Source organism: Lissotriton vulgaris, chromosome 7, assembly GCF_964263255.1.
Source record: "Lissotriton vulgaris chromosome 7, aLisVul1.2, whole genome shotgun sequence".
Lineage (NCBI taxonomy): Eukaryota > Metazoa > Chordata > Amphibia > Caudata > Salamandridae > Lissotriton > Lissotriton vulgaris.
Genome location: NC_141695.1, coordinates 1,478,078,321 through 1,478,103,320, shown reverse-complemented (window position 1 = coordinate 1,478,103,320; position 25,000 = coordinate 1,478,078,321). Strand labels below are relative to the sequence as shown.

Sequence of the window (25,000 nt, the reverse complement as noted above, 5' to 3'; positions counted from 1 at the left end):
CTGGTATTAACCTCTTTTTACGATGCAAGAATTTTATTTTTTTATTTTGTTGAGCAATGATAGTACTTTTTAAATTTGTCTAATCAAAATCACATTCTATGGGTGGCATAAACAGTACTTCATACCATGGTAAAAAAAAAAAATGTTCAACCCTTACAAGCCATGCTATGCTTTTCAAAGAAGATATTTTGCATTGGTATTTTACTTTTGGAAGAGAAACCTCACTGCAATTAATTTCATGATTTTTATGGAACAGTACACTATATTAGCAAATTTGCTTTACATTTTTGCTGTGCACTATAGTGGTCCTAATGTATTACTTCACAATTATCAGCATTGATTTGGTGATTTTTCAAAGGCTTGAAGTACTCATTTTTATAAAGCGTGTTTATTTTGCATTTAGGATCAGTAAGTGTTTGTATCAAGAGAGCACGTTTGACATGCATATTAATCCCTAAATCCTGTATGAGAAAATACAATTCCACTGGCCCTTCCACTAAACTCTCTGCAGCTCTGTTGCAACACTCCTTTTATAGTCACTGACAAACAAGTTACTTACATTAAGTAGCTCCTTATCTGGTAGAGACTATCCAGCCACAGATTCCTTACCTTAGAATATTCCTCAGGCATCAGACTGAATCTGGAACTTTTCAAGCTGTACACCTACACGCCAGTAGATAGCGTTGTTCAGCTCCGTGTTGGCATTGCCACACCGGAAGTGATGTGCACTATGCCTTCATAAGAACCAACCCAGCGCGCTCACTTCAGTTTCTTTTCCATGGCCTTCCATGTCAGTGTGGAGCCACGAGAGACTGATATGCATGACTAATGCCCTTAGGAGGGTGACCTTACAGTGAAATCATTTCACAGAGCAGAGAGGATTGGTAAGAAATCTGCACCTAGAGAGACCCTCTACCGGATAATGCATTACCGAAGGTAACTAACTTGTTTATCTGATAGAGACTTTGAGATGCAAATTCCTTGACTTAGAATAGATACTCAACCAATACCTGCCCAGAGGTGGATCTGCGGAATACATTTCAGACCAAAATGTCCATGCAGGTGCAGGACTGAACGAAAAAGTTACTTACCTTCGGTAACGCCTTATCTGTTAGAGACTCCATCTAGCCACAGCTTCCTTACCTTAGAATTCTCCCCAGGCATCAGACTGGATCTGGAAACGATTTTGTGAGCAGTACCCCTGTGCGCCCATAGGCATTGGAGTTGTCTGCACCGGAAGTGGCATGCGCGGAGCCTATATAGGGCACATGCCAGCGCGCTGATGTCTGTTCCTTTTCGCACGCAATTTTCCACTCCAGATGAGCGGAGCACCCTGACCACTGGTGTAGAAAACAAGGTCCCTGAAAGGGAAAAGAACAATGTCCTTAGAAATCCGTTCGCAAACCAGGGCGGATGGTTGGACGGGTAAGGAATCTGCAGCTAGATAGAGTCTTAACCAGATAAGGCATTACTGAAAGTAAGTAAGTTGTTCACCAAGTTATTCTAGCCGCTGAGTCCCAAAGTTAGAATAGATACTCGAGCAATACCTCCCCGCAGGTGAGTCTGCAGACTAATTTCACATGAGAAGTCCTGCAGGCTTGAATGGACAAAATGCCCATCCATACAGACATGACTATCCAGGCAGGTGGTGCTTGGTAAACAAGTGCAGAGAAGCCCACGTTGCGACTTAGAAGATGTCCAGGATCGGCACTCCAAGTTAAAAAGCAGCGGCTGCAGCAATAGCTCTGGTGATATGAGCACACAAACCCTCAGATGGTTGCTTTTTGGCCAATCTGTAGCAGATTTTGATACAGAGCACGATCCATCGTGAAATAGTGCGCTTCTGTGTGGTGCTTCCTTTCTTCGATCAGACACATACTACAAAGAGTTGCCCATCCACCCGGAACTCTTGTGTGCGGTGAAGGTAAACGACAATGCTCTTATTTGGATCCAGAAGGTGAACTCGCTCCTCTTCCTGGGAGTATGAGGCGGAGTGTGAAAAGTAGGCAGTGTGATGGATTGGCCTACATGAAAGGGATTGACCACTTTCAGGTAGAAAGGATGCCCTCGGACTAAGCACCAGTTTGTCTGGGTAGATGTTCAAGTATGGAGGCTTGGATGACAAAGCCTGAAGCTCACAAACCATCCGGACCGATGTTATAGCCACAAGAAAGGCCGCCTTGAAGGTTAGGAGCCAGAGAGGACAATTGTTCAAAGGATCAAAAGGAGCACACATAAGGAAAGTGATGACAAGACTGAGATCCCACTGGGGCATAATGAAATGAGAAGATGGGAACAAAAGTTGTAAACCTTTTAGAAATCTACTTACAACAGAATATTTAAAGAGGGATGGCTGGTCAAGCAACAGCAGAAAAACTGAGATAGCAAATAAATTGCCTTTGAGAGTGCTCAGAGTAGAGCCCTGCTGGGCAAGAGAAAATATGAAGAGAAGAACCTATAAAAAGGGAGCATAAAGGGGGAACGATGTGTTGTTTTTTACATCATGCCACACATTTTCCCCAATGGCAGGTGCATGCCGTCTGGGTAGAGGAACGTCTGGATGCCAAGATAATGTTACAGACTTTGGGAGGAAGGTTGAAAGCTACCAACTGCCAATGCTCAATTGCCACACAAGAAGGAAAACAGTTAAAAGATTTGTATGGAGAACCCTTTCCTGCTGCTGTGACAGAAGATGCTCCTGAAGGGGCAGTCTGATGTGAGGATCGATGGCCATGCTCGGCAGCTTGGGATACCAGATTCTCTGTGCCCAGTCCGGAGAAGTATGACGGGGGACCAGTCATATCTGATTGAGAAGTCTGAGCAGGAGAAGTATGGGCGGAAAGGCATACAGGGGTCCTGAGCTCCACTCGAGACAAACAGCGTCTCAGAGCGAGAGATGCAGTGGAAGCTCTATCAGACAGAACTGCTGACATTGTGCGTTCTCTGCAGTGGTGAACAAATTCAACCAAGGTTCACCCCACTGCTGAAAGAGGTCTTGCACCACCTCTGTATGGAGACGCCATTCATGATCCGCTAGGCATCTTCGGCTGAGTTCTTCTGCTCTGGCATTTAGAGAGCACGCCAGATGGTAAACCACCAGGGATATACCCTGACGTTCCAGCCATGTCCATGAAACAGGGCATCTTGACAGAGGGTCTATGAGCCCACCTCACCCTGTTTGTTGCAGTACCACATAGTGGTGGTGTTGTCAATGAACACCTGCACAAGCAGCCTTTCCTTGATGGAGAGTAGAAAGGCTTCCAAAGCCTGTAGGATCGCCCAGAGCTCCAGATGGTTGTTTTGGATTGTGATTATACCGGAGACCAGATTCCTCTCATCTCCCCCTCTCCCAGATGGCCACCCCACTTCAGGAGTAACATATCTGCGACCATTGTCAGATCTGGTTGGCGATCGGAGAGGGGTGTACCACTTACCTACTCACGATTTGATAGCCACTAGAGCAGGTCCTTCGCAGCTCCCTCCGATATCTGGAGCATGCCAGAGAGATTCCCAGAATGCTGCGTTCACTGGGATTTCAGGTCCCACTGCAGAGCCAGCATATACCATATGGCATGTGTCACCAGCAGGACGCAGGAGGTCATGAGTCCCATCAGTCGGGCAGTTTCAGACCCACTTCCGCCGGAAGTTGGGGTCAGCGTTTAGGCTTCTGCTCGCCTTAGATTACTTAGGGCGCAGAGCATTCAGGAGTCAGACCAGACAAGGTAGGCTGCGTTATTTCGCCGCCTTTACTCCTTGGAGTTCTAATACACTGTTTTTAAAATTGCTTATCTGCGTGTGTTTTTAACTGTGTAGCCACTGGGTTCGATAGCCTTACCTGAGTTGCTTAGCACCTGGCACCCGCAGCCCCGGTCCGACGCGGCTTGTGCCGTTTGCTTCGGAGGGCTGGCACGGGCAGTCTCAGACCCACTTCCGGTCACATGACGTGGTCAGGGCCACAGTTATTGGATGGAGAAGGTCTATATATGAAACGGTCCCTGCGTACGCGCAGCGGACGGGTGCAGCGGGCGCGCCGGCGGCGCCCCAAAGGCAAGCCCGTCTGCGCCCGTCCGCGCCCGTCCGCGCCCGATCGGGACCAGGGGCCACACACCCTGGCAGTTTTTCCAGTGCTCATTTGCGGTATACCTCTTCACAAATTCATGCGTTAAGACCCAGGTTGTTCTCTAGTTGTAGCATTTTTGAGGCACACAGTCAGGGTCCCTCATTTTGTGTTAATTGTACTTTTCACTTGAAACTCCCCAATTGTGTAACTGTTGTTCGCCTACTACTAAGCCTTTGTTGAAATATTCCTTCTTTAGTCTAAATTGCCGTTCTCTTTCAAAGCACAAAAGAGATATCTTTGATCTTTTGGTTAATGATCCTCCTGCTGCTTTGTTTCTTACAGAAACGTGGCTTCACGCTAGTTCAGGCCCCGATATTGCAGAAGCATTACCAGCGGACTATGCTATTGTAAGAATAGATAGACAGAAAAAACTGGCGGTGGAATTGCTATAATCTTTAATAAAAAATATCAGTGCAAACTCACTCCATTAAACTTGACAAACAGTGAAGCAGCGCTATTTCAACTATTTTTAAATCCTAGCTTCACATACTCTGGTATCTTAGTCTATCGCCCTTCCAGGACCTCTTTTTTCCTGGTCTGAACAACTGTCAAATTTGGTGTCTTTAAGTTTAATGAATTCATCTAACTTCTCGGTTCTTGGAGACATTAATCTTCATCTTGAGGACAAGTATGACCTGGCCAGTCAAAATTTGATATCCGATTTAGCCGCCATGAATATGTCGCTATGTAATTCAGGTTCCACGCATATAGCGGGACATCTGCTTCATCCAATCTTTTCTAATTTGCCATATATTGACTGTTCCCCTGCATCACCAGTACAATGGTCCGATCATTTTTTGATTAAATTAATTATTACATCCGATGTCAGGTCGGAAGTTCTCCACTGAAGGGCCAGTATTCGTAAAAGGGACTGGAGGAAATTAAACATTGAGCTTTTAAAGCAGAATTTGGACGAGTGTTTGCCATTTTTTATAGACGTCCAAGATGACATGGAATGCATTTCTCAAAGTATAGATAATTGGCTTTTGAAAGCTGTAGATGCCTGTCTTGCCCTGTCAATTAAAAAATTCACTTCGCACAATGCCCCAGCCCCTTGGTTCACCAAATCTCTTAAACTAGGAAAGTCTAAGTGTAAACACTTAGAACGTGTATGGAGGAAATATTACTCCGTGGAGTCTAAAGAAAATTATAAAAAAGAATTAAAACTATATCACAAGTTATGTACAACTGCTCGAACTAAGTATGTAGCCTCGACAATTAAAGAGTCTTCCAACAAACCTAAAACTCTATTCTCCGTCGTGAAAGAATTAGCTGGCTCCAAAACCACTGTCAGTACACCTCCCTTAAATGATACAAAATGTGAGGAACTTGCCCAATTTTTTACTAATAAAATTGATAACATCTATAAGGATATAGTGTCTCATCAGGGTCTCCACACCCATGCTCCCCTGACCTCTATACCAAACCCTTTGCTAGATCTTGACCCAGTCCTTAATCATTGGCCACCTCTTAGCCTTGAGAATTTGATGGCAATTTTAGGGAAATTAAAATCAGGGTCACCTAACGATCCGCTTCCTGTGACTATACTCAAACAACTTAGCACCTCGCAGCTCTCTGTGATTTGTAATTCCCTTAATTTGTCACTACAATCTGCCGTCGTTCCAGCGGTCTGGAAGCATGCAACGGTATCACCATTACTGAAAAAACCTTCAGCTGACCCAAATGTCTCATCTAATTTCCGCCCTATCTCCTTATTACCAGTTTGTTCTAAAATTCTTGAAAAACATTCATCACCATCTTACTCAGTTTAATGAAGACAATTGTATTCTTCATTTTTCACAATCTGGTTTTCGTTCTGGCTATTCCACTGAGACTACCTTGTTAGGGGTTACAGAGAATTTACGTAGGCTTTTGGATAATGGTGAGACAGTGGCACTGATTTTGCTAGATCTCAGTGCTGCTTTCGACACCATTTCACATTCCATTCTCATAAAAACATTAGCTGACGTGGGCATAGGCGGGCCAGCTTTGGGTTGGCTGTGCTCATTTCTTGAGAAACGTACATTTCAGATTTTCTCTAACTCTGCAACCTCTAAACAACACATGTCTCCTTATGGTGTACCCCAAGGCTCTGTTTTGAGCCCACTTCTTTTTAATCTTTATGTTAGTCAATTATCTTCTATAGCAGAACAGGAAGGCCTCACACTTTTCACTTACGCCGACGATTCCCAGATCGCATTCTCTCTCTCAACACTGCTCAGGATTCTCCATCTCGCCTGCAGCTAGGGTTGAGGAGAATTGCTGATTGGATGAATCTCAATTTTTTAAAGCTTAACGGCGATAAAACGGAGGTGTTAATATTGGGCCGGCATCATGAGCTATGGTCCTCTAAACATTGGCCCACGGAAATGGGCTTGCTCCCCTGTCCATCAGATCATGTACGTAATCTAGGCTTCGTGATTGATAAAACTTTGACAATGCAAAATAAAGTCAATAAGGTCTCGGCCACATGTTTTGTCATCTTACGTTGGCTAAAGAAAATTCTGTGGATGTTGCCTGAAGACTCTCAAAAATCCGTAGTCCATGCACTCATCACCTCACGGTTAGACTACGGAAACATTCTTTTCTTAGGGGCAAAGAAAGATGTAATAGGGCGATTGCAATTAGTTCAAAATGCAGCAGCGAGATTGTTGTGCAAACTACCTCGCTCTAGCCATATTTCAGGTCCTTTACGTAGTCTTCATTGGCTCAAAATAGATAGCCGCATTAAATTTAAGACACTTACCTACATGTTTAAAATCAAAGCTTACCAGGCACCCCATTACCTTAAGTCCCTTGTTAACACTCATATACCCTCCCGGAATCTGACATCTGCCCATTTAGCCTATTTTGTACTGCCTAAAATTAGGTTAACCAGAATGGGAGGAAGATCTTTCGCCCTGCTAGGTCCTACTTTGTGGAATTCCCTGCCATTTCACATACGAACTGAAACGAATTTCGTGACGTTTCGCAGAGCTACTAAAACCTGGCTTTTTAATCAGTAACTCCCTTGCAGTTGAGACGGAGATGTAATTAGAACCTGCCTGTTCATCGCCGGGAAACCCTTTTTGGGTAGCTGTCACGCTTAATAAATTTAAATAATAAATGTATAAAAAATGAATAAGTCTCACAGTCAGTCTTACCAAAATCCAGGACAGAGGTTTAAACATTGGTATCATAGCCTTAGAACCCTGGACTCGCCGTTCGGGAGGATAAGCCCAAAACTGCACTTGATGTGAAACTATGTTATCCTCATGAAGCAGGCTTACTGTCTCTGCATGGACAGATTTCAATATTTACAGCTTGTCCTAAAATCAGATAGAGGAGATTGTAGTGATGGCACTGGTATACCAATTGTACAAAAAAAAAAATCAGTCCATGTATCTACCGGACTGTGATTGCCTGCACCCCTAATCGCAAACCCCCGGGACTCACCAAACTCCTTGCCTGATCCCACTTGAGTCGGCGTTCGGCAGCATCCAACGCTAGCACGCCGCGCCGGTGTCCGTGTATGTAGATATAGAAAGCAGACTCGACTCGGCGGGATAATGAGGAAAAACAGGCAATCACAGTCCGGTAGATACATGGACTGATGCGTATTTCGTTTAATTTTAACAGCGGATCGATCACCGCCTCACAACTATTTTGAGCAGAGCCCATTACTACATCAACATGAATTAATTGGGTAAGGAATGTATATATATTATTTCAGTTGCTGGGACTTAGTTCCCAGTTTTTAATGTAAATAGGGGTCATTTAGTAAACCATGTGTTGTGCAATTTTTTGTACAATTGGTATACCAGTGCCATCACTACAATCTCCTCTATCTGATTTTAGGACAAGCTGTAAATCTTGAAATCTGTCCATGCAGAGACAGTAAGCCTGCTTCATGAGGATAACATAGTTCCACATCTTCATCCGCTGGATTAAGGTAAAAAGCGGGGGTCATTTACTAGCCCATGTGATATGTAACGAATGCTCTTTGAATAATTGGGAGACAAACACCATAACTAAAGCGTCCTCTATTTGGTTATAGGACAAGCTGTCTAATATTGAAAATTGCCTATGCAGAGACTGTAAGCCTGCCACATGAAGATGATATAGTTCTACATCTTCGCCCCCTGGACAAAGGTAATGACAAGTCCAGTTTTCATTAAAGCAACATCATTTATGATTTAATGGAGAGTGAGTCAATTGACCACCCTATTATGTTTTTAGGTATCACTCAGTTACCTTGGGACTCCGAGTGAAGAATTCCACTTGGTTCACCATTTCTAATGGGTAAGCCATAATTGTTCTTGCCCTAGCAGATTGCGACATCATCATTGGTCGCAAGTCCATTGCAATAGCTTAATTCTCTTGGTTGCCCAATGTTCTAGTCCTGATGAAGACTCGCATAGCCACGGTCCAACTTACCTCTAGGCTCTAAGACGAGTCGAAACGTCGACGCTCTTTCCGATTACCTGGATTGTGTCACACGATTTTCTGGTGCAATATAATTTTTGGAAGCAATGCCTCCACTTAATGAACATTGTGTATAGAACTCATTACACAGACCAGGCCACACAAACAAAATTGTATTGTGACAACTGATGTATTTTTGAAAAATTTGTAAATATATTTGTATGTTTTTCTATTTTCTATCCCTTTCACTAAGCACTTTACACTCTTTATCTTATGCACACTCGCTTTGGGCAACCTATATATTCTTTTATACAGAGATAGTGATGTAGGCAATGAATTAAAATTGATCCTGAATTTGTAATGATTGCTGTTGCTTTTCGTTATTCCATATGAATTAATTCATTGATTGTATAGGGTTGATCTGTGAGACATATCCCATAATCAAAGGATCTTTGTAATATGTTTTGATTTAATCGACTCTTGTGAAAATATTGGTAGAAGACCATTGTATTTGAATATTGCCTTCAACAGCCAGTAGTCAAGACAGAAGAAGAGTAGCACCCCTGATCTTCCCAGATAAGCTGCAACCACCGCCATCACCAAGGTGAACACCCGAGGGGAGAGGGTAAGGCCAAAGGGGAGCTTAGCGAACATCAGGTAACATATGTGGGTAGGCAGGGCTGGGATGTGAAAATATGGGTCCTCCAAGTCCAATGCTACCAGCCAGTTTCCCTGGTTCAGGGCAGACAGGAACTGAGCGAGAGTGAGCATTTTCAACTTCTCCTTCTTGAGGAAGAAATTGAGAGAGCACAGGTTGAGGATAAGACAAAGGTCTACGTCCTTCTTGGGCACCTGAAAGTAGCGGGAATAGCAACTATGACCTACTTCTGGTGTCACCACTATCCCACTATGGCTCACCTGGCCAAGAGAGCTGTGACTTCCTTACAAACAAGGGAAAGATGGTCCTCTGTCACCCCTGTCAGGAAAAGGTAGCAAAGAGGGAGAGGTAGTCTCAAAGGGGAGAGAGTAACTCCTTTGAACGATCCGAAAAAAAACAATGGTCTGATGTTCTAGACTGCCAGTGGGGTAGGTGAAGGCAGATCTTGCTCCCTTACTGGGTGCCCATGGTGATAAGAGGGCAGACTATAAGGGTTTTGAGGTTGCGGCTGCCAGGAGTGTAGTGGATTGGCCCGACCTCTGGGTGCCCGACCCACGGAGTCTGTGGTTTCCGCGTCGTTGACCACGCAGAAACTGGGAAGCTTATGCACCGCAGTGGCTGAGCAGGTATAGATATGCCTGGAAGCCCCTTCCTTGGCCACAAAAGGAGTAAATGGCGGATTGGGGGTAACAAGGGGCCATGGAAAGGCCCAGGGACTTGGCCGTAACCCTGCTGTCCTTAAACGCTCAAGAGCTGAATCCACCTAGTATCAAAAAAGATGGGAGCCATGAAAGGGAATGTCCATAAGTGATGTTTAGACATCCCCAGGAGTTGCGTTGTAAGGTCAAAGTCAATGGAAACGATCTGCTTAGTGAGTCAGTAGTGTCCAGTCCACTTCTAATGGTAACTTAAGCGGCATCGCTCCCATCAGCAACAGCCTGGGAGAGCACGACCCAGGCCTCCTTCGGAACAGTTGGCACACCTACACAACCGTATCCCTCAGAGCACGGGAATAGCGGCAAAAAAGGCTTGCAGTGTTCACGGACCACAATGCCAGGCCGGTGGAAGAAAAAATGTTCTTTTCCAAGTTGTCCAGCCCCTTAGATTCCCGATTCAGTGGTGCAGTTGAGAATGCACCAGAATTTACATGGGAAGTGGAGGCTTGGACCACCAAGCACTTCGGGGTAGGGAGTTCTGTGAGGAATTTGGGGCTCCCTGGAGTGGGGCATTGGGCATTTGTACTGTTCACAGAACCCCCTGTGGTGAGCTTGGACACGTTCAGAAGCAGGACAACAGTAAGCGCTTCATTAAACGGGACAAGCAGTTCTGAAGAGGACACTCCCGGCTGAAGCACTTCTGTCAAGACGTTAGTGTTGACTGCAACAGAGGGCACACTAAGGTCCAGCACCCAGGCCACCCTCCTCCTGGAGAGGTATCCAGCCTGATGACGTCTGTCAAATCCTTTTATCTGTCTGTTTTGGTATCATAGGTCTAGTATTCTTCAGGGTTCATGGACTCCTCCAATTTCTCCCAGGGTCCTAGTCCAGGTTCCGGCCTGGAAGGCATGGCTCTAGTCGGTGTCAGAGTCGCCATAAGGCGACACCCCACCGGCTCCGTGTCGGAGTCGGGGATCAAAATGGAGGCGGTGCTGGCGGGTGGCCTCTGTATCGGCGCAGGGAAGGTCGAGGTAGCAGGATTGACACAGGTCCGTATCTATTGGTCGATCCCTGGTGCCTGACTAGTGCTTCCTAAGCGATGGTACAGCAGAAACTTCAGACAGAATATGTAACAGAAAGGGATGCACCAGACCGGAAGTGAAGGCTGCCGAGTAGCTTGCACACACTTGATTGACCAAAGAGGCACATTAATGAGTTCTTCACTTGATTAGACATATACGGTTAACCCTTTGGGTAACCAGGGTAATCAATTTGCCAAACACCATGCACCATTAAAAATCAGGTAAATACAAACAACACAGAAGAATAATTATGAAAATGTTTTGTGAAATAAATGTAAAATTATGCGGACTATCGGACCCTGGTGTTTACTTATAGATGCAGGACTCTGCTTTTAACTTGCAACAAAACTTAACTCTGCGCAGCACATGAGAAACCAAACATAAATACAGGCATACACCATTGCACACTCCGTCCATCCCATTTCTTGGTTGTCTTGATACACCAGTAAGATGCGTGTACAAAAACAAGAAGAATGTTTGAACAGTGTTACCAGAAGTACTGCCTGGAATTAGAAATCCAATTTTCTACATAGAGTTGAAAAAATCACTGTTAGTTCCATAATTAATAGCAATGTACCAAGTTCAACCATGTAATTAAGAATGTATTTGGTTATAAAAAACGAATCTCAACATTCTTATGAACATCCTGGAAAAGGATGAGTGAGATACGGCTTTTGTGTTTGTGCCCATTATTTCCAAATATAATGAAGTCCAAAAAGAGAAGGAGTTATCCATGTAGCTACCTGGCAGAAGGAAGCTTTAAAAATGGAAATATCTGATCTATTAAAAAGGAACATAAAAGGACTAGATGGGCAGCATTTGTAATAGATTCACAACAGCATTTACTTTCACTTTCCTGTCACTACAGGAGCCTTCCCAACTGCAAGTTAGTTAAAAGTAGTGGGGTTTAAAGACGAAACTAAGCAAATATTTTGCCAGATTTCCTCTTACCCACTTAAAATATGCACTTTTAGAAAGTTGATAGGCTACGAAGGCTGATATTGATAATTCATGCACAATCTGTGGCAGCTGTTACAGCTCTGTCCATACCAACTCGACACCCTTAACTGATTAAATGCGGCTTTGATGCAGTTGACCAACTGAAAGGAGGTCTACAAAGTATAAACACAAACGTTTGCCTTATAAGTGTCCTATCAAATGCCCTCACCCGAGAACAAATCTTTGAGCAGCAGGATAAACGTTTGAGACAACATTTGCTTATGTCTGAATTATATCTGACCTGGATGACTAACGTCTATCACCGTAAGTTCTTAAGAAGGTTCAGGCTAAATATCTTTGTACAACTGATCAGTTTTCCTAAGGGCTGACCTTCCCAGGGATCGCTGGGTCCCTGTGAGTGTGATAAATTATCGACCCAGACTATTGTACATACATTTCGTACTGTTTGGTCCACACTTTCTCTGGTCTAGAAAAAGATTCTTAATACCTCTTCAAAAAGATTTAAAATGTAAACAGGTGAGGCCCGCTATGCTACACCACCTGATGCTTAAGGATGTCTATACTTGTGTGTGCGTATGCAACGTTTTGAGTATTGTAATTAACCTTCGGGAGATATGGATTTAATTATATTGTGGGCACGAGATAGTGATCCGACGTGCTGAACAAATTGTTGTGTGCCATTACAGCCCTTTTCAGTGAGGACGCTCAGATTTTTATGACTTGCAGGCTCTAAACAGGGGTCTTATTATTTTTTTTCAGATAGAGTATAGTGGACCCAGTTGAGGCTTTTGTAGGGCCTGAATATATGAGATTTTATCTTACTTTAAAAAAAGTACTGTAATCTGTGTTATAATGACTCAAATCTAGGTCAGACCTCATAGTATGTGCTCAATTATTTTTTTCTTAACACTTGTTTTTATATATGTGTAACGTTTATTTAAAATGATTGTATCTGGTGTGATTTTTGTAATTGTTAATATGAATCTTTTATGGTTATATTTTAACCGAATAAATATTACTGAAATAGATAAGACTGAAGTACTGTGGACTATTCTTCTGGACAAATAGATATTTGGTGTGCCTTCAAGCTTTCTTTACTGAACGAGGTAGCACCCCGTATTGATAACTCAAATGTAAACCCGGACTCCTAAGCCACCCTTTTCTGCAATCAACCCACTTGGCTCTGAAATTATTGTTCCCTTGTAGAATGCTCTAACTGGGATTTATTGATTGCAACTATGTCATAACCCACAGGTGTTATGTCTACAGATAACATGTAGGATTACTGTTGTGCAATCAGCCACTGTGTTGTAACTTCTATTTGCTAATGCCCCATGAACACTGAACACAGTATATTTTACCTACTGTTTTATTATTTTTAATGAAATGTTAAAGGGGAAATATATATTTAAAAATCATACTATAGTACTAAACAATAAGAATAGTCTAGCTTTTTGACGTGCAAAACATTCTAACAAAATTGATTTACCTGATATTACAATTTGTAATACACCAAGAAGCTATTAAACTTTAAAGTTTAATTATAGATTGTAATTTAAAAAGTTTAAGCCGGATTTTCAGGCACTTTCATCTCTATTATACACTGCTTGGCTGGATAATGTTAAACGCTGATTGAATTCTTTTGCACATTCAACTCAAGGCTTATTTGGTATAGATTATCAACATACCCTAAATCAACCATGCTTTCTTTTAACCCCTTCGCTGCTGATGACGAGCTCAGCTCGTCATCAGCCACGGTGGTCGTGTGCTGATGACGAGCTGAGCTCGTCATGTAACGCAGTATTTTTAAAAATGCCGCACAGCGGAAAAATAACCGCTGCAGCGATGCGGTTATAGAAATATGATCTCCCTTAGGAATGGTGCACTTCGTTTCTGAGCTCAATACATCAGAAATAGAAATCTTCTGTAGCAGGCACTTGTTGGTGAATCACCACTAATGCTAACTTAGTTTTGAGACCATACACACATCAGTGAAGGTTGTATGATGAAACTTGTAACCGGCACAACTGTAATCTACCACCTTTCAACATCTGTTTTCAAGAGGAAGAGTATCTACTCCATTGAGTGACAAAGATCTGAGTGAAGATCTTGGTCAGGAAGAATTTTAAAGCCCACTTTCGTTCACAATTATTATTAATACACTTCTGAGGAAGAATGAGTTCTTGGATAAAAGAAGACCATTTTCTCTCCACTAGAGTATCTTGAGAATAAAAGGATGAATCATGAGCACCACATTTGGATAAAGAATAGTATAAGACTTGCCACAAATACTGCCTGAAATAGCGAAAGGAAGGCAACATTCAAAAAGAGTACACCATAGCCACAATAAGCCCATTATCCAAAGGACTTGTGCATAAGCTGAGACAAAACCAACTCCAGGTCACACTAAGAAAAAGAATTTCCTGAAAGATACTAAAATGTCTATCGGAATGGTTTGATTAAGGAAAAAGAGACTTATAAGCCTGTTACTCATTACCACTGTGGTCTAAAAGATACATCTTGTATACACACATAAGAATGATCATTTTCAGATACATTTTTAGAAAATAATATCTGAATTTTTCCAGAATTGATGGAAACTCAAGTGACTTGCATTTGTACTGAGATTTTGTGATATGCCAAAGAGCAATTGTTGATGCTTATGAACGACTTCATAACTTCTCTTTTTTCTGATAGATGAAAAAGAAATGGGGCAGCAAAAGACTGTCGACAAAGGTGGTTGCCTGATCTGAAGAGATTTGAAACTTAAGAAAAATAATTAAACATGTCCAAAACCTTGTAGTTAAGTAGATGCACAATTCTGATGTCAGAGCCCTTGTTTAGCATGGACCGCAAAACGTCTTCGATATACATTAAGAAGTAATTTTACCAACAAGCAAGAGCCCTATTGCTTTATCCTGCACTTCCTATGCTGCAAACAAAGCCACTTGGTTTGGTGAACAATAGGCTGACAATGTCCTTCACATGGTGTCAAAGTTATATATGCTGGTCTACATGCCATCTCATTATTTTTAATTAGCACAAGTATACATAATCACTAGAGTAACGAGGGGCAAAAATTAGTTCAGAACGTGAAACTATACTACTGGCAATGCAGTGCAAGCATACCCGCTCAAAAAAGGAAAGGTCTCACCCCACTCTATATCACAATACAGGACCTCAGGTCTGTGTCAGAATCCTGGGTGGGAGCAAATCAGTCCAAGGGGGTACGAGAAAAATACCTGAAATCCCTACTAACACATTGCGATGCCTGGATGATTAGTAACTAGCACAGGAGGAGATTTGTTCAGCTTAAATAGAAAGGAATTAATCAAACGTGGCTTAATTAAGGAAGAGGTGGGGCGGTGCAGCCAGGGCGACTGACTCCGGAGATCACAGTTCGATCCCCGGGGCCAGCGGCAGATTAGCCCAGCACCATGTGACTCAGGGCAATAGCTTGCTTAATCTTCCCGACGGCCCCCAGCGCCTAGAGACCCTTACGGTGATTGTTCGTGCTTTACAAATGTGGATTATTATTATTATTATTATTAATATTATTAATTGCCGAAAAATGTCTGTGGTCAGTATTCATTTTTTAGAGTGGGTTTCTGAAGCTGAAAATATGATTAGCTTTAGCTCTGGCAACAGTGCCAGGAATATGCAGAGAGGTTACCCCCACTCCAGCTATCAAAAGGAAATAAAAGTAGCATAGCCAGTTACTACAAAGGCATCATTACCGCTAATACTCCCAGGGAAATTTTTCACGTTTTCGCGCTGCCAAGGATCTCCTAGAGCTTCCAAAAATGAATTAATCCTTGAGGCCTCCCCAGAATGGTGTAATGCACTGCCAGATTTCTTTCAGGAGAAAATTAAAAAGCTTTATACCGCATTCCCTAGCTCCACCCGCCCCAGTGACCTATCAATGGACATGCCCTTACACAAACCAGAACACATGCATAAGGAATTCGCAACTTTGAACCTGGATAAGTTGACAGAAATGTTTCCCCAAATAAAATCAGGCTCCCCTATAGAGCCAGCCCCCCACACATCCACCATAAAGCAGGAAACGTGATCCTTCCTACTATTTTGTAAATTGTAAATCTCTCCATTTCCACAGGATCAGTCCCTGGTCCATGAAAACATGCCATGGTCAAGGCCTTATTGAAAAAACCTAGCCTAGACCCAGATGACTTGGGCAAATATTGCCCAATTTCGCTGCAGCCGGCCATCATAAACATTTTAGAAAAACATGTGAACTCTACTCTCTCCGACTTCTTGGAAACCCATGACCTCCTGCATACCAACCAGACTGGGTTCCATCCTAAATACAGAACCGAAACTACTCTTCTTGCTGGTGTTGAGGACTCTAAACAAATCCGAGATCAGGGAGGAGTTGTTGCCATCATCCTCCTTGATCTAAGCTCAGCCTTCGACACAGTTAACGTTGCCATCTTAGTGGAGAGACTCAGGAGGCTAGGGATCCAAGATGAGGCGATCTCCTGGATACAATCTTACCTAGACAACAGAACCTTTCAGGTCTTTTCAGGGGACGCAATATCTAGGAGACTAGCGCTGAACTGCTGAGTCCCGCAGGTATTCTCACTGAGCCCCCACACCATTTAATGTGTATATCCGTCCACTCGCTGATATCATCCTGCCTCACAGGATTAAAATCGTCACCTACGCGGATGACACACCACTGGTCATAACTCTCCCTCCGACTTCGAACATGTCTGGAGAAAGTGGCCACTTGGATGGAGCACTCCTGTCTCAAACTTAATGCGGGCAAAAGAGAACTTCTGCTCCTAGGCAACCACTCCAGCATGGACCTTAATCAGATATGGCCTAAGTGCCTCCCAAAACCAGGATAAAAAGTCTGGGTGTCTGGTTAGACAATTCTCTCAAGTTTGACCACCAAGCAGTGAACGGGACAGTGGCCTGCTTTGGTACACTCAGACTACTCCGAAAGGTCCTCCCTCTCCTTTCAATGGCTGCAAAAAGAATCCTGATTCAGGCCTTGGTCCTATCAAGATTGGACTATGGCAACTCCCTCTAATTAGGGGCTTCCAAAGCAACATTAAGGAAGCTCCAAATTGCTCAGAACTGTGCCGCCAGGATGCTACTCGGGATTTAAAAAACCCAGTCAGCCAAGCCAGCCCTAAAAATCCTACACTGGCAGCCAATCCCGAAAGAGTAAAATTCAAGGCCCTCTGCATTGTACATAAGACTATGTGGGGAACAGGTCCAGCTATCAACAAATCCCTCATCACTCCCTATCGCCCTAAGAAGGACCTGCGCTCGGCTAATCTCAATCTTGCAGTCGTTTCCCAAAATAAGGAGGACAAGAAGCGGAAGAAGCTCCTTTTCCTATAATGTGGCGAAAATGTGGAACATATTACCCCCACACCTTTTCTTTGAACCCCATCTCCTTACGTTTCGTAAACTTCTAAAAACCTGGTTATTCCAACAATCGGCCCTATAACTTCACCCGTTTTCTCTGTTCAGTCACTGCGATACCCGAGGGTAGCTATGCACTCTACAAATGCTCAATAATAATAATGATAATAATGTCCATGTGTCCGAAGACTACTTCAATCCTTCGACCACCTCGTGAAACTGTGCACCTTGAGATGGGTTTTGAGTCCTTTAGGTTACTCTTTGTTGTGTTGGGAACCTGAGATGCTATCCATGATGGCAGCCAGAGGGGTAAGAAACCCTCATAAAAGCCTTTTGAGTAAACCACATCAGATGAGAAAAATCTTGAACCACAGTGCTGTTTTGACTGCCAAAACAGACAGGTTTAAGATTAGGTTTCCTGCAAATTGATTAGTGCAGAAAAAGTAACTAAACTAGACTCAACACTATAAGGAGTGACTCTCCTAAGAAATAGGGTTAATGTCCAACTAACCCAACAGTAACCAATGCCCATCACTGGCATTTACAAGGCAGATTCCCTGAGAAACAAAATGTTCATTTCTGGAATCTTAACTGCCAACCCACTTAGGGTTTTGGCTCTGAAGGGAACTACCACACCCGGTAGAACACAAGGTTTACACTTTGAATGACTGGCATAAGGTTAATGAAAAAAGGATATATCCTTATTAGTAGCAAAATGTCCTGCAGTCAGTGGTACCACATCTGTTATCCAGAAGCATTTACTTATCTCCAGTTACTTGAAGAGGAACCTTTTCCTGCAATATAAGACCCTTTACACCTGCCTACCACTTCCGCTTTGCTTTGCTTTAGACAATTAATTCAAGGACCCAAACACAATTAGGTAAATGCAGGAGTTCACCAGACAGTAGGTCCCTAACCAAATGTTGGACAGCCCAAGAGGACCTTTAGCAAAGAGACTGAATGGCATGGAATTAACAGATTGAAAATAAAGAAAAGAAGAGAAAAAGTAAGAATTTTGCAAGGCTTATTTCTACACAAATTGCAAAACAAATGCCGACAGGCAAGATGGAAGCAGACTGAAATTACAATCTATGCTAGAAAGCGGGGACACAGGGGATATGAGGTAGGTGCACCCAAAGAGCAGAGGGACAATCTTAAGACACCTGGAGAAGATGGCTGGAAACAGGAGACATTTTAAAAGCATATTTGTTTTTCCAAACAGCAAACATTGTTTCAAGTAGCCGATGTCATTTAAAGAGAAAAATGCTGTTTATTTTTAAAATCTCATTTGGGAAGACATTGGGCAGAGGTCCTCCACCCCCTTGCCTCCACCCGAGAGTGCCTAAAATGAATCCCAAAGAATAAGCTGTCCACCTGGACAGCTTCCCCTTTGCAAATAAGTTTCCACCCCAACTTGGTGGGTCAGTGCCAGAACAATGGTTAATGATTACAACTGAGTTCACAAACCCCTGTTACATACCTTTGTACTTGTAAACAGGAAGGGAAGGCCACTTTAGCACACTCCACTTTGTAAAAGAGCTTCTGTACAGTGTCATAAGTCCTTCAGCAGGCTTAAACCTTTCTATGAATTATGAGGTGTGCGGATGCGAAGGATTACTAAACATCAAGCCATTAATATAACTTTTCCCTATAAGAAAGCCCTGCTGTGGGAGAAATGTTTAGCAGTAATGCAAAGAAATCATACAAGTCAGATATGATGGAATGGTTTAGGGTTTTGCACTACATGCAGCTTTCCTCTAAGAAGGTTAAGTTAGAAAGCAAGAACATAATTTTGGCTGCGCCAAAATTAGTTTTCAGCAACGCACGGTCATCACTCAGTAACGTGATGCTTTAAGTCAAGTAAAATGTTTTTGGTACTAAAAATGCACCCCATTTACGCATACATTTAAAAGGGGGAATGCGGCACAAGACTAAGAATGACCATTAGAAACTGCACTTAGGTGTGCCACCTTGTACTATGTTGGCTGAATGCCAAGTTGCCAGTACAGAGCCTTTACCTGACAGTGATGTGTGTTTGGGCACTTACATGCATAGTGTGCTTTAAATCAACTGTTGCTCTGAGGAAACTGATAATGATTTTGTAACACGAAAGTTGAGGACAGAAACAAGTTGGACAATACTAAGGCATACGGAAGTCTAACTCACCAAGTAATACCTCTGAAATATTATGACTTACCTCTGACCAGTGCTTAATGTGCTGTTCAGCTCCATTTCTGCAAGAAACAAAAGAGCAAATTATTATACTGTACCAAATTTACTGCATGTAGGTAAAGCATAGTCAGACACTTTAACTCACACAGGAAGAGTGACTTAATTGCACCGGAATTGCACCGGAATGCACATGCTAAGTTGGACTGCAAAGAAACATACATTCTCAAAGGGAGCACTCAGGGCCGGACTAATGATCGGGGGCCCTTCCTCCCTCCACGCCACCGAGACACCCAATGGCCCGGTCCCTCTTCACCCGGTGATCCAAACACGAGGAGCGACCCAATACCGCGTCGCAGAGGTTAGTGAGCAGGGGGCCATCCCCATACGTCCACTGTAAACACCACAGCGGAGCTGCTCTATTCGGGGTGCCTGACCTTAACATGGCGCCCACCGGACTCTGCAACTGGCTCTAGAGCGGGAACACACTGAGGCACAGCACCAGAGTGCCTTACATCTTGGGTGGAAAGGGCTGCCACACGACGAGACAACCGCTAGTGACCAAACATAGAAGCGGAACGCTGGGCTAGCACGGACTGCAGTAGACAGGTTGAGTTTGGCCTGACCCCAAGATGGCGCCCGTGTTCGATCGTGACTGCAGCCTGCTCTGTATTGCTCCGGTGTTCTGGTGCTTTAGGGACTATAAAGATAATTTGGCCTCATCTTCCAGAGAAAGATGAAGTCCCGCCTCTTTTACTTCACATATCTCGGCGTCCATGGGTCCGAGCTGTCTGCTGCCTTCCACGAGCAGGGCTTCATCATGGCAGAGACCAACTACTGCATCAACGCTTACACAGGTATCTACAGAGGGCCGGACATGATGTCTTCCTGCTATGGCTCCACCCCCCTCCTACAAACTCACGCAACATTGTATTTGCTTACTGTACCCTACTATGCTCTTGTAATTGATGTAACTTGCAACACAACGACCCTCTTGTAAAGCGCTCTGATACCCCGGGTCTAGCCGTCTCCCACCCAGCCAGACTTCAGACACAGTTACTCCTCGTCTCCTTACTGTGTCTCCTACCCTCTCCCCCACCTCTTCCCTCCTTCATTCTTTGCTTACCTCCCCATATTTCTTTCCTCGCTCACCTGAATCTCTCTCCCCCTGCCTGCTTTGTTTATCCTGGTGCCTATGCTCTGCTTAATCTCCCATCTGTCACCCTTTTACATTACCCCCTTACCCTTCTACAAGCCATGAATCAATGGATGTAACTTGTAATTGAGGTACCTTCTGTAACAATGTGTAACTCGCAACCTATGTAACCCTACCAGCCTGACTCCTTAAAATGGCCCCCAAAAGTATGTCTTTGTCCAAAGCATTCCTACTCCCCTTCTTGGGGATGGATCCAGCATTTTTTGCCCTGGAGTATCAGAGACCCTTCTGAGAGAGTCCACAGTGACAAGGGAGTCACACATAGTGGAGGACTGGGATTGTTCCCCTTACCACTGGTAAACGTATCCTACCCTGCTGGAAGTCGGACACTTTGTTCACGCTAGGGGTTTCTACCCCCTCCTCATCCCTCCGTAATTCTTCTAAGTGTGCCTATTACCAAAGCAATCCTCTCCCCTTGTTGGGGAGGGATCCATCATCTATGCCCTGGAGTCTCAGCGACCCAGCTGAAAGAGTTCACTGTGACAAAGGAATCACACATAATGGAAGACTGGGAATGATCCCTTTACCACAGGGAAACGTCTCAAACCCAGGTAGACATCAGACACAGTTACTTCCTCGTCTCCTTGCTGTGTCTCCTAGCCCCTCCCCACCTATTCCCTCCTTCATTCTTTGCTTGCCTCCCCCATTCCTTTCCTGTCTCTCCTGAATCTCTCTCCCCCTGCCTGCTTTGTTTATTCTTGTGCCTATGCTCGTGGGGAAGTGTGGCTCAATGGTTAGAGCAGGCAGACCTCGATGCAGAGCTCTGGGCCAGGGACCCGGGTTCGATTCCTGCCCCGGCGGGTCTCGGGCTGATGAATTCCCCTGACTGGATATTCTCGCCCCAGTGCCTATTCTGATCATGGGTCCCACGCTGCAACTCTGGGCAATAGCTTGCTTAGTCTCCACAACGGCCCCCACAACGCGAGGGATGCCTGGGCTGCACCATGGGGGTGCCCAGGAGTGGACACTTCACAGGGAAAGCCAGGAAGGGTTCCCTTGCGGCATTCGTACAAGCGCCGGGAAACCCACTGCGGGTAGCTGTGCGCTATACAAGTACAAAAACATTTACAACAACATTTATGCTCCGCTTAAACTCCCTGCCCGTCGCCCTTTTACATTACCCCCTAACCCCACTATATGCAGTAACCCAACAATTGTAACTTGTAATTGATGTAACTTCTGAAACAATGTTTAACTTGTAACCTATTTACCTCTCCTCATGTAAAGTACCCTGATACCTCCGGGTCTAGCCAGCGCTATATAAAACGCAAGTACAAAAAAAATGTATTCCCTTTAATATGTTCGTACAAAATATATGGGGCATGAGGCAAAAACTTTCAGCCAATATATCCGTAACTATATTTTTCATTTCAGGTACAATGAGATATGGTGATTTCGTAAGTATCAAACAGTCTGACAAGCAGGACAAGAAAAAAGTTACTTACTCGTTACTACAGAACTCCAGCATCGCACAGATTCACATGCATAAGTTATTCTCAGACACCAGGCTGGTATCCCTCGGTAATCTATGTTAATGTAGGAGTGTGTGTACACATTCACTGAAACCACACTGAATTAGCCACAGACTATATGTAGCATATCCACCTTGTTTTATGACCCAAACTTCGGTCAGTCAGGTGGAAAGACGCAGAGTTTCACTATCTCTGAGACTCAACTAGTCAGATTTTCTAAGCGCATATTACTAAGAGGAATAGGGGAGAAGAGAGGAGTAGAATGTGTGAAAGATACTAATTTTGGAGGTAAGTAATTACAGGTAAGTAACTATTTTCTTCTCCAGTTTGGGATCTTTCAACAATTCATGTGCTTATGTTTTGACTAGCAGTTTACTATCATCAAGAGGATGGCAGAAGAGGCTCAACTTAATGAAATGCACTGCACACCACTAGAGGGATCGTTTATTGCAGAGACAACAGCGCCGTGAGGGGAACGGCTTATCAGATTACCTGGGGTTGCCATTACTACGCCGTGAGGGGAACAGCTTGACACACAGCCGCACCAGCAACATCGCCGCCGTGTGGGTAGGGAACTACATATCCCAGGTGCCCCGGCGGTTGTGACGCCAGCAGAGCGCCCGGAGGCACGTTAAAAGAGTGGAACGCCTCACGCCCCGCGAGACGCGCGCGGGAGCGCCCGGGCGAAGCCCGGCCCAAGGCGGGCCCGTTTAAGCCCGTTAAAGACCGGAGAAGGCCGGGTCGGGCCACCCCCCTTCCTTTTGCTGCACAATCTGCCCTTGTGAGTACTTTGTCACTTGTCTATTATTGCAGTGTATTGGGTTTCTCTCTGTACTCATTATGCCGCCTAAGGAAGTTAAGGGGAGAACGGACACTGCCAATTTCACAGGAGGTATGGACCAGTTCATAACGAGGATGAACTGTTTTGTTGATGAGGGGATTACTATAATGGAGCGACGTGTCTCTCAGGAACTGGCTATTGCAAGAAGGTCTTCAATGGGACACATTGCGAATGCGCAGACTCCTGTCCACCTAAATGTTAATAGTGGTTTAAGTGTTTCCCCAATTTTAGAACTCCCCACCCCACAGTTCCCCAACTGCAATTTGTCTTGGGCCTCAACTAGTAGCCAGTCCATGGCCTCAGATTCATTGTTGGTATCCCCCAAAGGTTTCCTTCTGTGCCTAATATTGTTAAGGTGCATAATACTAGGCAACAGTGTGGGAGAGACCCAGGAGGAATCCCAAAAGATAAACAAGGAATAGTAAGTAATATTGGTGGGAGGAAAAGGAAAGCCATTAAAGTTACGAAAGAGAATCATGTCAACCTGGAGCATGCTGCTGTAAATCCCGCCCCGGGCTCAGTTGAGTCCTCACTGCTGAGCAGGGAGAGCCAGGCAACAGGCGGGTTACCTAGTCAAAGGGAACGGGAGGGGGTGCAGGAGGCTGAGTCTAATGCCATCTATGAGACTCTCAAGCTCCTTCTAGTGCCACTAGAGGATATGCTGAGCAAGATCGGGGTCCATCTAAAAAGGATTGAACGTGACATTAAGGGAATTGTAGAACCCCCTATAAGAGATAATCCTTATACAGCCACTAAATCATTAGTTAAAACCCATAGGGGAAAGGCTGTTGCCTTAGCTCCCGCCATCCACAAAGAAACAATAGTTTCAAATACAGTCCATTTGGTTTCATCGGCACCTGTAGCTACACCCCCAGTAAAGGATAAAGCACCTGCCAATACTAATAGTTCTTGCCAGCAAAAACATAATACAGCGCAAGACATGCCAGGTGGGGAGGTCCCTACCACCCAATCTAATATAGGGAAAAAGATCTTAAACTTACCCCCGGAGGTTTGCCCACTTGTGGTTGGTCTAGCTGGCGTACCAAAGTTGGGCAAAAATTAGGTTGAAAACCCCGCAAAACTATGGAATAGGGTCGTACATTGGTTAAACATGAATAGACCTGTGCCCCCTCAGCTTTTTGGTAAAATACTTATGATCCAGAGGGTTCCATGGGTGGGTCATCTGGCAAAAAACATCAGGGGCGACTGTATTTTGATAAACTTTAACAACCCCGGAATTGTTGATTACATTTGTAACTGCAGATACCCTAGTACAGGAACGACCATTCATTCTCTCCCTCTGACTTACTTTTATCCCCCAGGTTATTTTACCCCACAGTTAGATGGTTGGACATTGGTACAGCGGAACGGGAGGGGACTAGCTCAGGGGGGATGGCATACGCCCCCCCTGACATGAACACTTTTCTCAGTCATAACCGCTTTGATTGCCTGGAGGCTGTTGATTGACTCGATGATGGAGTAAGAGAATTGAATAATCCGCTTCCCCCCTCGGGTGGCTGCTCTCCCGACTCATTTACATCTGTGGGGCATGAGTCTTCTAATGTAGCACTAGATATTCTGAGAAACTCTATTATTGTACCTAGCCTGGACTTATGTGAAACCCCATGTGTCCCAATCTCCCATAATGTCCATAATAATACTCTCAAACTTGTCTCGTCGAATGTGGCAGGTCTGCGAAACAAGCTCTCTTTACCGGACTGGAATAACTTTATTGATGGGCATGACATATGTATGTTTCAGGAGACATGGAGCCTCGAACCCCTATATAAGCAGGGATTTTCTTGTTTCTATGTACCTGCTACTACGGTGGGGCGTGGTCGCCCCTCAGGAGGGCTTATGGCATGGGCGAGGGTGGACCTTAATCTCAAGATTTCTCACCATACCGGTTCATCTTTGGACATTATGAGACTTTCCATTGGGGGTATGAATGGTGTTCCCACTTGGGAACTCTTTAATGTATATGCCAGAGGTACCCAAGGGGCGGGCTAAATCCACTACTATCGA

General features: G+C 44.2%; 1 protein-coding gene across 3 annotated transcripts in view; it reads right to left on the bottom strand.

Annotated features, from left to right (window-relative positions):
• The window catches only part of NCOA6 (nuclear receptor coactivator 6), a 444,043-nt gene that overhangs the window by 93,474 nt on the left and 325,569 nt on the right, over window positions 1-25,000 (bottom strand). For all 3 annotated transcript variants that reach the window (XM_086932282.1, XM_086932279.1, XM_086932280.1), the window contains exon 12: window positions 19,475-19,511. In XM_086932282.1, coding sequence (XP_086788408.1) covers window positions 19,475-19,511 — 37 coding nt within the window. The remainder of the gene's footprint in view (window positions 1-19,474; window positions 19,512-25,000) is intronic.